Consider the following 14,211-nt stretch of genomic DNA (forward strand, 5'->3'; position numbering starts at 1 on the left):
TAAAAATACATGAACGGGGAGTTCCCACTGTGGCACAGTGGGTCAATCATTTGGCTTCTATCTATGGAGATGCCAGTTTGATCCCTGGCCAGATGCAGTGGATTAAGGATCCAGTGTTGCTGCAGCTGTGGCATAGGTCACAGCTCTAGCTTGGACTCTATCCCTGGCCCAGGACTTCTATAGCTGTGGATGTGGCTGAAAAAGAAAAAAATCATTATATATTTATATATATTATCTATTTATTTATCTATTATTTCTGTATTATACATATAAATAGTCATATAACAAAAGATCTTAACAAATCCTAACAAATGCCCACTAATGTCAGGGAGAATTGTTATTTATTTGGGCCAGCAAACTGAAATGCCTTTAGGGGCTAGCAAGTAGCTTACAAGTGTCCTGAGAATGGACTGAGGGATGGGGAGCAGGACAGACTTGGGACAAAGCAAATGCAGTAAGATGTACATGACAGGCCCTAGATGGTGGGTGTATAGGTATTCTCTGTAAGATTCATGCAACTCTTTATATATCTGAAAATTTTCACAAAAAAATGGGAAAAATTGATCACATTTAATATCTGAAAGCATGTGTATCTTACTGCTTACAAATGATACCTTGACCCCACCGCACCCCCCAAAAAAAGAGAAAAAAGAATGAGGAAAGAAATGTGGCTGACATTGAGGGCTCTTCCCAAGGACACTCAGATGAAGTTACATACCTGAGGCAGCCAATTCTGCATCTCAGACACAAGCCCAGCAAACACACAAGCACCTCTGATGTCTAGCTGCCAGCTCCACTTCTCTAGCTGCCTCACACCAGCAGCATGCTTAGCCCTTCTAGGCAGTTCCTCAGCTGTTGATTTTGTGTGGTTATTATAAAGATGAAATGAGTTAATATTTATAAAGCACTTTGAAAACTGCCTGGCATGGAATAAATCCTGTAAGGGTTTAATGATTTTTTTTAATTTGTCTGAACTTAGAAATTAAAAGTACTTGACTCTAGGAATTTCCTGATAATGCAACAGGTTAAGGATCCATGTTGTCACTGCTGTGGTACAGGTTCCATCTGTGGCCTGGGAACTTTTGCATGCCACAGGCACAGCCAAAAAAGAAAAAAAGTACTTGACTCTGAAAATGATTACACTGCAGTGGTAGAATTAAGAGTTTGAAGAATCGTTTTGCCTGGAGCCTTTAAAAAAAATGGCTCCCATTTTGAGGCCGAAGGGTCCCACAAGATAATGTCTGGGGTGGCTATAACTAGTTGCGTCAATTGCACAGAAGTTTTAAGTGGGTCTCTCTCTTGCATAAAGAGCCATGATTTGTCATGTGTTAAAATGTGAGATGAGTCCCTCTGTGCTACTTGTGTGATTGTGAATTCAGGCCACTGAATCAAGTGCTTTCTTTTTATCTTGTTAACAATAGCTGGATTACAAGAAGCAGTATGAAGCCAACAAAGCCCACTGGAGGTGGACCCCTGACCGACCGGACTTCATCCAGGCCGCCAAGTCATCCCTGCAGCAAAGCGATGTGAGATACAAGACACAGACCTGTGTGGCACACCCAAGACTAGACATTAATCCTTAGTCACAGTAATCACTGTCCAGGGTGCTAACCCCACCAGATTTGAAATCTAAGGACCGGAGGGTGGTGAGGTGTGAATAGCAAGCTCAGGAAGCAGGCCTGGCCACAGAACCTGGTTTCCCATGGTTGAGCCCAAACACAAGTGGCTGAGTCCTAAGGGAGGCGGGGGAGGACCAGGAGAGCTTTGCACTGGTTGTGGAGCTGGAAGGGAGGAGCCCAGCTTCATGGAGGGGCCAAGAAGCCCTGCCCCACTTCTGGTAGCAAATCCTCTTAGCACCTTGAAGAAGAGGATTCCCCATGACTGTAACCAGTGCCAGCTTCCTCCCATGCCTATTCCTGTTTCCCATCTTCCCCTGCCTTTCTTCTGTTACAGTTTGAATACAAGCTGGACCGAGAGTTCCTCAAGGGTTGCAAGCTTTCTGTCACTGATGATAAAGACATGGTGCTGGCCCTGAGGAATTCTGTGATAGAAAGTGATGTAAGTATCCGGTCCCTTCTAGGGGGCCTAACCTCCTTTAGGGTGTCGTCTGCTGCCCAGTCCCCAGGAGCACCCAGGAAAAGGTCACTGCCCCAGTGAACACTAGTGACTTGGTGAGAGGGCAGCAGCAGCAGAAAGCTGTGAAAGCTAGGTGACTGCTCTTGACTGATGCTGCACCGCAAGGTAACTCCCACAGCCAGAATTGAGAATCTGAAGACCTGGCTGGATTCTACAAGGAACTGTAGCCATTTCTTGGGGTCCTACTCTTCCCATGCCTCCTATGCTCCCTCAGCTGGAAAAAGGGAATGGTAATGCCTCCCAAAGTGTATGGGAGGGTCCAATGACATATTTGAAAGTGCTCTGAACTAAGGCTGCATGTATAGAGATTCCTCATAAGATCCATTCTGATTGTTAGTAAAGCTTCCAATTGCAAGAAATAAAATCCTTTTTGGAGTTCCCATTGAGGCTCAGCAGTAACAAACCCAACTAGTATCCATGAGGACATGGGTTCAATTCCTGGGCCTGCTCAGTGGGTTGGAGATCTGGCATGGCTGTCAGCTCTGGTGTAGGTCACAGATGCTGCTCAGATCCTTCATTGCTGTTTCTGTGGTGGAGGCTGGCAGCTGCAGCTCCAATTCAACCCCTGGTCAGGGAACTTCCATACATCGCAGGTTCAGCCCTAAAAAGACAAAAAAAAAAAAAAAAAAAAAAAAAAAAAAAAAGAGCGAGAGAGAGAGAAAGAGAAAGAAACTCCTTTTTGTATATTTCCCAAGATTTCCAAACATCAAATCTTTTACTGAGATTTATGTTTCTGCTGTGTTGATGATGCTGTTCTCCTAGCTCTATTTAGCAACTTGGAAGCTTAATAAAAACATACGGGGACTCTGAGGAGCTGAAGAAATACTTTTCTTACCCCTGCAGCTGAAATACAAAGAGAAACATGTCAAGGAAAGAGGAACCTGCCATGCCGTGCCCGATACTCCCCAGATCCTCCTGGCAAAGACTGTCAGCAATCTGGTGTCAGAGGTAGCCCTCCAGCAGTCCATATGCTCGCCTTCTGTCTTGGTCTACTGCCCCAGGCAGGCATCTTAACCAGCTCTCTGTGCATCCCTCAGAACAAGTACAAGCGCCATGTGAAGAAGCACTTGGCCCAGGGCTCATACACAACACTGCCGGAGACCCGGGACACCGTTCACGTCAAGGAAGTGACCAAGCACGTCAGTGACGTAAGTGACTGGGCTCAGGCCACTTTTCCTTAAAATCCAGCAAAAAAAAAAAAAAAAAGCCGCCTTTCTGCTTACAAACATTTTCCTTTGTGCCACTTCACTCTTACCTCAATATATGAATTTTGAACTCGGGTTTAAAAGACGACTCAATGTTTATTGGCTTTCCAATTATGGCAGATGCAGGTTTTGCCATAGGAGCCATTGTCTGGCAAGATAAGATGTCACTCACCTAGTGTTAATAGGGGAAGGAAACACTGAGAGTGAGGGGTGGCCTCTCCTTTCACGAACCTGCTAACCGATTTTAGAGAATCAAAATCACCTCTTGGCATCTCTGTACCCTCTGCCCACTATATTTTAGTGGATGATGCTTTAATCACCACAGCATTATATATGATGAGCCCTAGATGGTTCCTTTTATTTTTAAAGGGTAGAAATGGTGACTGAACAAGTTTCATTTGCTTGTAGCTGGTTCTCCTAAGATTGGTGTCTGGTTCGAGTACTGGATTCCAGGGCAGAAATGACAAGGAAGAGCTAGAATATGGGTCAGAGACCCCAGTTCCAAAATGGGAAACCATGGATTTTCCTCAAGATTGTCTCGCAGGGTCTCAAGTCGAACAAATCTGTCCCCAGCTTCCTCTGCTCTCATGAGTAGTTCTGGCTCTTTTTAGACAAACTACAAGAAGAAGTTTGTCAAGGAGAGAGGGAAATCCAACTACTCCATCATGCTGGAGCCCCCAGAGGTGAAGCACGCCATGGAGGTGGCTAAGAAGCAGAGTGACGTGAGTGCCTCCTCCCATTCTCGGGGGCCACATGGGCCACGGAACCCTGACTGGTGCATGCTGGGCTGGGTCTTGTGAGTGGTCCCTGAATTTCTATACCTGGTAGCTTAAAAAATAGGGTGGTGGGGTTGGTTTGGTTTTCATAAAAAAGTTCCTTTTCAAAAGATACATGTCTCCCAAGTGAGCAAACATTTTCTTTCTCCAAATGAAGGTCGCTTACAAAAAAGATGCTAAAGAAAACCTGCATTACACCACAGTGGCTGATCGGCCAGACATCAAGAAGGCCACGCAGGCAGCCAAACAGGCCAGCGAGGTAAAGCCATGTAAAAAATGTACCCAGTCCCCCAAGGTCACTGCAAACAGGTGGTACAAGGCCGGGGCCACCTGGAATGTGCTGCCCATTTGGTTTTCTTTGATTCAGGTGGAGTACAGAGCCAAGCACCGCAAGGAAGGCAGCCATGGGCTGAGCATGCTTGGTCGCCCAGACATTGAAATGGCCAAGAAGGCAGCCACACTGAGCAGCCAGGTAACATAGATGGGCACGCAGCAACCTGATGTAGGAAGATTTTAAAAACCTTGCAGGAAGAAGTGATTCCCAAAGTGAAACTGCTAAATGAGCAACCAAAGAGAGCCTGGGTCTTTGAGAACACTGCCGAGCTTTGAAAAGTGATGTCATGAGGAGTTCCCCTCGTGGCTCAGTGATGATGAACCCAACTAGTATCCATGAGGACATGGGCTTGATCCCTGGCCTCACTCAGTGGATGCTGGGGATCCGGTGTTGCCATGAGCTGTGGTGTAGGTTGAAGACATGGCTCGGATCCCACGTTGCTGTGGCTGTGGTGTAGGCCGGCAGCTGAAGCTCTGATTGGACCCCTAGCCCGGAAACTTCCATATGCCATGGATGTGGCCCTAAAAAGACAAAAAAAAAAAAAAGTTGTGTCACAAAAAAGGTGCTAAGGACCTTCTCTCATTTTCCTCTAACATCTCTAGGCCTTTCTTGTTCTCTGTGTTTCTATTTATGGGTATGTGTCTAGGAGTTTGTGTCTTAACTATCTTCATGTGACAAAAACATTCAGCCCATGTGGTCCTGTTGGAATTCTCTCCCAGACAGTTAGAGTTGCACCTCAAGGTGATTCTCTCTGATTCATACGTGAGTCGTGTATGGGATCTTGTTAACACATAAGACTCTTGAAAGTTAACTTCTAGAACCCAACCAGATGCAGTCACTTTTACTTTTTCTTTCAACATGCACATATTGAATGGCTGGGCTAGGAACCAGTGGTGAGTAGGGATCCTTAGACCACCTGACTAGAGAATAATTATAATTTGGGGTTATAAGTGTTTGATCAAGGTATGCACAGGTAGCTAAGGGGGAAAGCCTAATTCCAGCAGACTTCATGTTATTGAGAACTGGACTCAAAAGTGTGTCCATACCTGACTGCCGCTTTACCTGATTTCCCTTGTGAGGCCGTCATCTAGAAAACTCCCGAGTTATGACAGGTTTTCAGACTTTAGCTCAGAGACCCCATGATCAAGCACCAGATCTTTCAGAGAGCAAGCTTTAGACCTGAAAGACAAGCTCAAGAATATGTTATTTCTTCTCCAATTCAGAGATCCTACCTTCTTCTTCTTATTGAGAAAACCTTATTGTCTGTTTTCTCAACTATTTGTTGGAGAAATAGGTTTAGGAGACATTTGGTCATTGTATGTATAACCTTCAGAAGCACCAAACACAAGATCCCAATCTTTTGGAAAATATGAAGTAGAAACACCATGTGACAAAACAAGTGAGAATTGTGAAGAGACAGAAAGTCCAGATGACTGATGACAAGCAAATACAATATTTAAAAGTTTTTGGGAGTTCCCATGGTGACTCAGCAGTGATGAACCCAACTAGTATCCGAGAGGTTACAGGTTTGATCCCTGGCCTTGTTCAGTGGGTCAGAGATCCAGGGTTGCCATGAGCTGTGGTATAGGTCGCAGACATGGCTCAGATCTGGCATTGCTGTGGCTGTGGCGTAGGCCAGCAACTACAGCTCTGATTTGACCCCTAGCCTGGGAACTTTCATATGCCCTGGGTGTGGCCCAAAAAAACAAAACAAAACAAAATTTTTGAATTTAAAACTCCTATGCAGTATTTTTATTACAAATTAATGGAACTATACAAGTGCTCGAAACCAAGATAGGAAATCGCCAACAAAAAACAGTGGACTGTCAGAATTCCCATTGTGGCTCAGTGGGTTAAGAACCCATCATAGTCTCCCTGAGGTTGCGGGTTCAATCCCTGGCCTCGCTCAGTGAGTTAAGGATCCAATGTAGCTCTGGAGCTGTGGTGTAGGTTGCAAACGCGGCTCAAATCTGGTGTTGCTGTGACTGTGGTGTAGGCCAGCAACTGCAGCTCCAATTCCACGCCTAGCCTCTGGGAACTTGTGTATGCTGCACATGCAGCCCTAAAAAGCAAAGGGAAAAAAAAAAAAAAAAAAAAAAAAAAACCAAACCAGAAGAGAAAGGAACTGAAATGGGACCCCAGTAGAAATGATGTCCTTCAAATAAATATTTTTTCATAAATGAGTTATTTTCTACAAAAAAGGGGATTTTTAGTGTCCTTTAAAAGAAATGGATAAACAGATGTTATTCTCGTCAGAGATGGGCCTTTGCATCTTTTCTTTCCTAATCTGACTCTGCACATCTAGTTTACTTTACCTTTCTATCTTTCACAGCTCTTGGGATCAGCCCTAGTCTTGTGGGCTTCTTAGGAAAAGTTTTCTCTTTGTCCAGACACTAGCTCCCCACCTTTGACTTTCCTTAGCAAGCTCATCATGCTGTACTGTTCTGCATGCTTATCTTGTCTGTGCATTTCCACTGTAGATTTATTCATTATAAATGAGTCTGAGCCCTGTGAATGCATTCTCTCTGCTGTGGCAGATTTCATTGTTCCTAGCATTTGAGTGGCCTCATTTTGTGTCTGCTCTGCTGGATGTGTAAAGTTATGGGGAAGTAAGGTGATGAAGCCTGAGGGGTGCTGATTTAAAATGCCTGCAGAGTGAACTATCTGGGTGACCAGATCTTGGTGTACTAATGACAAAGGCATTAGTCTGTTTTTCAACAAGGAAATTTTCTGTCACTTTCAGTTTATTCTGTTGAATATTCCCCTAAATAAGTCATCTTCTTTAGCTATCTTACCTGGGCATTATGACTGTTTCTCTCTTTCATCAATCAAATGGCATTTATTGAGCAACTATCAGTGCCAACCATTGAGCTTATTTTTTTAAATTGAAGTTACTTCGTCCTTTGCATTATAGTGTAAGTATTGGGGCCAGCAGAAATATACTTTGATGTATCTGGCAAGTATATTTAATCTTATTTTTCTCACTATGCTAAAGTATCTTCTTTCCTTCTTCTAGCCTGAAATCGTACTGTAGCCATTAGCCCCAAGTTCTGTTCTTCTTTTCTCAGAAGTCATCCCCATTTTTTGCCAAGTTTAAAAAAATTAAAATGACGTATTCTTTTAAAATAACGGTAAATTCTTCTAATTTAACAGATTCCTTACTTTTCACCCTTTTTGATCATTTACAATGCCTCTTTGAACTCTTAGCAGTAGACCTAAAAAGCTCTTGGTTTTGCTAGTTAGGAGGACCAAAATGCTCTGAATCAAATACATTAGATTACTTCTCTGAATTTAGCAGGAAGCCTTTTCCCCTACATTTTTGTTCTGCATCAAAAGAGGTGAATATTGGAGTTCCCGTTGGGGCTCAGCAGGTTAAGAACCAGAGGACGCAGGTTTGATCCCTGGCCTTGCTCAGTGGGTTGAGGATCCGGCGTTTCCATCAGCTGTGGTGTAGGTCACAGATATGGCTCAGATCTGGTGTGGCTGTGGCTGTGGTGTAGGCCAGCAGTTGCAACTCTGATTTGACCCCTAGCCTGGGAACCTCCATATGCTGTGGGTGCAGCCCTAAAAAGCAGAAGAAAAAAAAAAAGAGGTGAATATCTTTCCTCCTTCTGGACGATATAAAAATGAGCAAAGCAAATATTATATCACTTGATCATATTCTAGATTGCCTATTGTCCTGATATAACTATTAATATAGTGTTCCCTTTTACTCTTAAATGTGTCCTAGTTTGAATAATAAATTTCATGGTCACTTTATGCATAACACATATTCTTTTGCACATATATTTCCTCTATCCCTCAGCCTTCAAATTAATTGACTTTCAGGAATAATTTGGATTTTTGCATTTGCTGTTAGGTTAAATACAGAGAAAATTTCAACAAAGAGAAGGGCAAGACACCAAAATACAATCCAAAAGAGAGCCAGCTCTACAAAATCATGAAAGATGCTAATAATCTCGCAAGTGAGGTATGTGTTTGTTTAACTGTGGTAAACAATGTAATGTGGTATTTACCATTTTAACTATTTTAATATGTAATTTGGTGGCATTAATTACCTTCACAGTGTTGTCCAACTACCATGACTATTTCCAAACTTTTTCATCACTCAAACACAAGCCCTATAACTATGCAGCAATAACTCTCCATTTCCCTCTCCTAACAATCTCCAGTAACCTCTAGTCTACTTTCTGTCTCTGTGAATTTGCCTGTGAGCGATTTCATGTAAATGGAATCATACAGTATTTGTCCCTTTTTTGTCTGGCTTATTTTATTTAGCATAATGTTTCAAGGTTTGTCCGTGTTGTAGCAGGTGTCAGAACTTCCTTCCCTGTTAGGGCTGATTGGCATTCCATAGCATGTATATACCACTTTGTGTTTATCTCTCTGCCTGTTGGTGGACATTTGAGTTGCTTCCTCTTTGGGGCTAGTGTGGATGAGGTATGGTGTTTCATCACCATCTCCAGCATCTGCTTCAGGATGGGATGTCTAATTATGTTTTCCATTGGTACCAATTTTCCATTTCCTACTTACGTGATTTCCTTTCTCCCCTGTAACCTTCTCACACAGGTTAAGTATAAGGCTGATTTGAAGAAACTTCACAAGCCTGTGACTGACATGAAGGAATCTCTGATAATGAATCATGTCTTGAATACCAGTCATCTTGCCAGTTCTGTAAGCTCAATAGTGTGCTCCAGAAACAGCTTGTTTCACCCATTTGCAACTAAATTCCTTCTCTAAGATCACATGTATCTCCTTCTCTGCTACTGAAACACTAGGTTTATTAGAAAGCTCTTCTGTTGTCTGAGTGCCTTCTTCTAAATTACAACATTAATCTACCAGTTCTCCACTGACTGTAACATCTCTCAGAATATAAAAAGGCTTCTACTTTTAGAATATTTATCCTTTTTTTTTTTTTTCAATTAAGCACTCCCTTTCCTCCTTCTGAAAACATAGAACTACCATGTGGAATGGTTTCTCTCTTTTCACTCTTAAAACCTACTTTATAAGCCCTATAACCTAAGTGTTTAAATCCTTGTATTAACTGACATTAGTGAACTTGGATCTTGATCCTTGAAACCATGTTCCTAACCCCCTGTTCAGTGGCTGCTAATCTCAGTTTGGTCTGGATGCTGTGTAAATGTCTAATCTCAAGCGGAAAAATAGGAATAACGAGCAGCTTCTGTCAATGTACCTTTTTTACTACCTTCCCCTCAGTACCAGTACAAGAAGAACTACGAGAAGAGTAAAGGACACTACCACACAATACCCGATAATCTGGAGCAGCTTCATCTAAAAGAGGCCACAGAACTACAGAGTATAGTAAGTTGATGGAGACTGACTTTTTTTTTTTTTTTTTTTTTTTTTTTTTTTTTTTTTTTTTTTTTTTTTTTGTCTTTTTGCCATTTCTTTGGGCCGCTCCCGTGGCATATGGAGGTTCCCAGGCTAGGGGTCGAATCGGAGCTGTAGCCACCGGCCTACGCCAGAGCCACAGCAACGCGGGATCCGAGCCGCGTCTGCAACCTACACCACAGCTCACGGCAACGCCGGATCCTTAACCCACTGAGCAAGGGCAGGGATCGAACCCGCAACCTCATGGTTCCTAGTCGGATTCGTTAACTGCTGCGCCACGACGGGAACTCCGAGACTGACTTTTTTCCTGCACTTTCATCGACAGTGTCAAAAATTTTCATGGACTCCCCCCAGGACAGTAGCTACAGTTGTAGGAACTGTTGCTTGAGAACATGGCCAAAAATACTAGGGGCTTTGAATTTAGCACCATGTTGAAACAAGGGTTTATGTTATGAACGACAACAGCATCCACATACTTTGGAGGAACAGTGCACAGACATGTGTGATTCAGGTTTCAGACAAGGACCAGAAGCATAAAGAGTACATCACAAGGGAGACAAGCCCCTTGCAGTAAAACCCTGATGTGCTCCCAGGCGTCTGGACCTCAGTCTAGAAAATATTACTAAGAATGAGAGGGAGCCTTTGGGGGATTGTGAGCAGAGGAATGATGTGATTGGGCCACCACTGAAACAGCCTCTGGGTGTTGAAGAAATTGTGAAATTTCTAAAACAATTAAGAGTCTCAGAGGAGGCGTTCCCATCGCGGCTCAGCGGTAATGAACCCAGCTAGTATCCATGAGGACACAGGTTCAATCCCTGGTCTTGCTCAGTGGGTTAAGGATCCAGCTTTGCTGTGAGCTGTGGTATAGGTCAAAGACGTGGCTCAGATCCCAAGCTGCTATGGCTGTGGTGTAGGCCGACAGCTGCAGCTCCAATTTGACCCCTGGCCTGGGAACTTCCATATGCCACAGGTGAGGCCCTAAAGAGGAAAAAAAGAAAAAAAAGAGTCTCAGAAGAAAGAACTCAGAGAAGGAGCTTGCAGTCAGAGGACCTTCTCTGTCACAAATTCAGCATTATTTAGGTCCCCCACTGGGTGTTGAGCAAGAGGGCTAAACTACTAGAAATGCCCTCCTGTCATTTCTAAATCAGCCTGTGCCCCCAGGCCTCTATTTTAGTGTGTGGTCACAGCAAGAGAGCTGAGATTGGGTGTTACTGGTAAGACGCTGCATGACCCAGGCTTCTGCTTCTCTGCGTTTCAGTGTTTCCTGTGTAAATTAGGAATATCTCTATCCTGCCCCCCATTCCTGGTCACATGTGATGAGGATGAGGAGACTGTATTTGTAAAACGGCACTGGTGGTCTGTTTGAGAATGTCAAGGTTGTTAGTAAGTCAGTCAACAACTTGTCAACCGGTTTTGCACATTTTTACCAATCTCTATTGGTGGCACTGAATATGGGACCAGTTATGACCCCAATTAAGTTACTGACATATGAATGAAGTTACATGTGCTATCTATTAAATCAAGACCCCAGATCTGGAGTTCCCCTGTGGCTCAGTGGGTTAAGGATCTGGTGTTGTCACTTCAGAGGCTTGGATCACTGCTGTGATGCAGCTTTGATCTCTGGCCCAGGAACTTCCACATGACACAGGTACAACCAAAAAAAAAAAAAAAAAAAAAAAAGACCCCAGGACTCTGATAAACGTTCTTGTAAAAGAAAAACTGGAGATTTTTATTAGAAATATTGATCGATGCTTTGGCTAAAATGGTCACATCTCCACACATCAAATCTTGGCCAACCTTATTTATGGGCAATTTACCCAGGCTTTCCCAGCCTCAATACTTCTCTCAGCTGATTCTTCTCCTGTGATCCCTTCGTCTTCTTGAATTGAACACAAATCCTGACCATGCCTTGCAGGCAGTAATGGTTTTTCCCTCCCAGAATAAAACCAAAAAGCTACTGGATCTGAAACATAGCAGGAAACTATTTTGAGTAGCAATGAGATGCCACCCAATTGGACATAATATATCAATTAAAAATACTATTACTAAACTGGTCTCTGTCTACAAATTGGCCAGAGGAGAGATATCTCATAAAGCTTTTCATCTAGGTAAAATACAAAGAAAAGTATGAAAAGGAACGAGGAAAGCCCATGTTGGACTTTGAAACACCAACATACATCACTGCCAAGGAGTCCCAGCAGATGCAGAGTGGGGTAAGTGCTTCACAAAACCACCACCCAGCACATGTACCAGCTGATGAAAACCGCTCAACCCACAAAGGTATCCAGACTGCTGTTACCCCAAAGTTGTGGAGGATGGGACTCTTTAACATGTAATCACTAAGATCTTTTCCACCTTACAAATCCCATAGTCCCATTATTTTAAAAAATGTTCTGATTACCATATGTTTTATTTCAGCTATCATCCTCATAGAATTAGAACATAGCAAACTATTCCTAACACTGAAACAAATTATTCTGAATATAATATCTGTTGTTCTTTGCTGAACGAAAAGTTCCCTCTGCACAGACCCATCATTGGCTTTGGATAGCTTTTCTCTTAATAGGAAGCCCCAAGTCCCCAAAAAGTGTTTTTCTTTTAAACAAGACTTTTATCAAAATATCAAATATCAGAGTTCCTGTCATGGCTCAGAGGAAACGAATCTGTCTAGCATCCATGGGGGTGCAGGTTCGACACCTGGCCTTGACTAGTGGGTTAAGGATCTTGCATCGCCGTGAGCTGTGATGTAAGTCAGAGAGACAGTTCGGATCTGGCATTGCTGTGGCTGTGGCATAGGCTGGCAGCTGTAGCTCCAGTTCAACCCCTAGCCTGGGAACCTCCATATGCTGTGGGAGTGGCCCTAAAAAGAGGAAAAAATAAAATAAATCAAATGTCAACATGCTGTATTTCCTATTTTAGATGTGTAAGCAGAGACATCTAAAAGAATTTTTTTTCATTTTTAAGTGATAGTAGAGAAGAATGAAATCTTATTTTGAATCTTAGAAAGACTGTTTCACTGGGAAACAGACTTTGGATTTCTTTTTTTTGCCTCCCCTCCATGGGCCTATCTCCAACAATAAAGCTAACTGTGTTCAGTGTCCAGGCTCTTGGGGTAGAACAGGATGGAAGATTCTATGAGAAAAATAACATACATGTATATATGTATGATTGGGTCACTATGCTGTACAGCAGAAAATGACACAACACTGTAAATAACTATAATTTTTTTTAAAAGATGCATGGTTTTTAATAAAAGTAGCAGTTTGGGGAGCTTTCTGGTATATAGAATACCAGATAATGAAAAATCTTAAAATAGTTTCAGACAATTGGTAAATCTGGGTAAATGATGACATGGGAGTTCCTTGTACTATGCTTGCAACATTTCTGTAAAGGTAAAAATATTTCAAAATTAAAAATTATAAAAATTAAGTCCCAATGTCTTTTCCAAGCTTCCCAGTGAGACAGCCTCATCCAGGGATTGGAGAGGCAATGGAGAAGGTCATGGCTCTTCCTCTCAACGGTGAACAAAGCCTGAGAACTTCTCTGTGCTCCATTGCCCAGGGATTTAAAAGAATAGTCATGATTGTAAAAAAGGCCAAACTTGCATTCAAATGTATGCTCATGTTCCCCTCTTTCTCTGGGGTGGTCCCCCCCCCCCGCCCCCGCCACCTTGAGTCGCTTCTAATTCAGAAGTAAAATCTTTTGTTGGCTTCAGAAAAATGTCATCAGGAGAGATGACAATGGATCCAGAATCTTGGTGGCACGTCCATCCTTCCGCTCCTGGAGAACAGCCCCCATCACAGCAGTCAGTAAATAGGCGGGCGAATAAGGCGCCCAGCAGTTTCTCAGCCTCTGAGTTTCTTGGGCCCTCTGCTCTAGACAAAGTATGTACAGATCAATCAGACATGTTTCAAATGCGTGACTGTCAGCAGAACGATGATCGAGAGAAGAGGTTGGACTTAAAAACTATACTCCCCCCCCAGGATTGAGAAATACATCGTTATAATAAAGGTTCTTAACTTGTCTTTCTTTCCTACTCACATTAGAAAGAATATAGGAAAGATTATGAAGAGTCCATTAAAGGCAGAAACCTGACTGGCCTGGAGGTCACGCCAGCTTTATTACATGTCAAATATGCCACCAAAATAGCCAGCGAGGTAGTGCCCACCTGGTCTTTTTGTTCCCTCCTGATCCAAATAATTGCACGAATGACCCTCGTCGCTGTGTTCCCTGCCATTTTCGCCACCACCTAACTTTGCGGATTTCCAGTTGGGTTCACCTGTGTTTGATACTACCACCTAATCCACTGCCCATGTTCATTCTTCTAATTTGTTAATTGAATACCTAATAAAAGTGCTTACTTAGCATTCTATTAATTTCTAGTTTCTTCTTCGATATCGAATATTAA

The 14,211-nt window shown here is 42.9% G+C and overlaps 1 protein-coding gene across 1 annotated transcript in view; it reads left to right on the forward strand.

Moving 5' to 3' along the window:
- NEB (nebulin) overlaps positions 1–14,211 on the forward strand; it is a 219,945-nt gene that overhangs the window by 178,603 nt on the left and 27,131 nt on the right. The window contains 12 exon segments of the mRNA XM_021075466.1: positions 1,422–1,526; positions 1,954–2,058; positions 2,980–3,084; positions 3,174–3,284; positions 3,953–4,063; positions 4,275–4,376; positions 4,485–4,589; positions 8,311–8,421; positions 9,021–9,125; positions 9,669–9,773; positions 11,912–12,016; positions 13,850–13,960. Of these exon segments, the coding sequence (XP_020931125.1) occupies positions 1,422–1,526; positions 1,954–2,058; positions 2,980–3,084; positions 3,174–3,284; positions 3,953–4,063; positions 4,275–4,376; positions 4,485–4,589; positions 8,311–8,421; positions 9,021–9,125; positions 9,669–9,773; positions 11,912–12,016; positions 13,850–13,960 (1,281 nt within the window).

The sequence above is a fragment of the Sus scrofa genome, chromosome 15, assembly GCF_000003025.6.
Source record: "Sus scrofa isolate TJ Tabasco breed Duroc chromosome 15, Sscrofa11.1, whole genome shotgun sequence".
Classification (NCBI taxonomy): Eukaryota; Metazoa; Chordata; class Mammalia; order Artiodactyla; family Suidae; genus Sus; species Sus scrofa.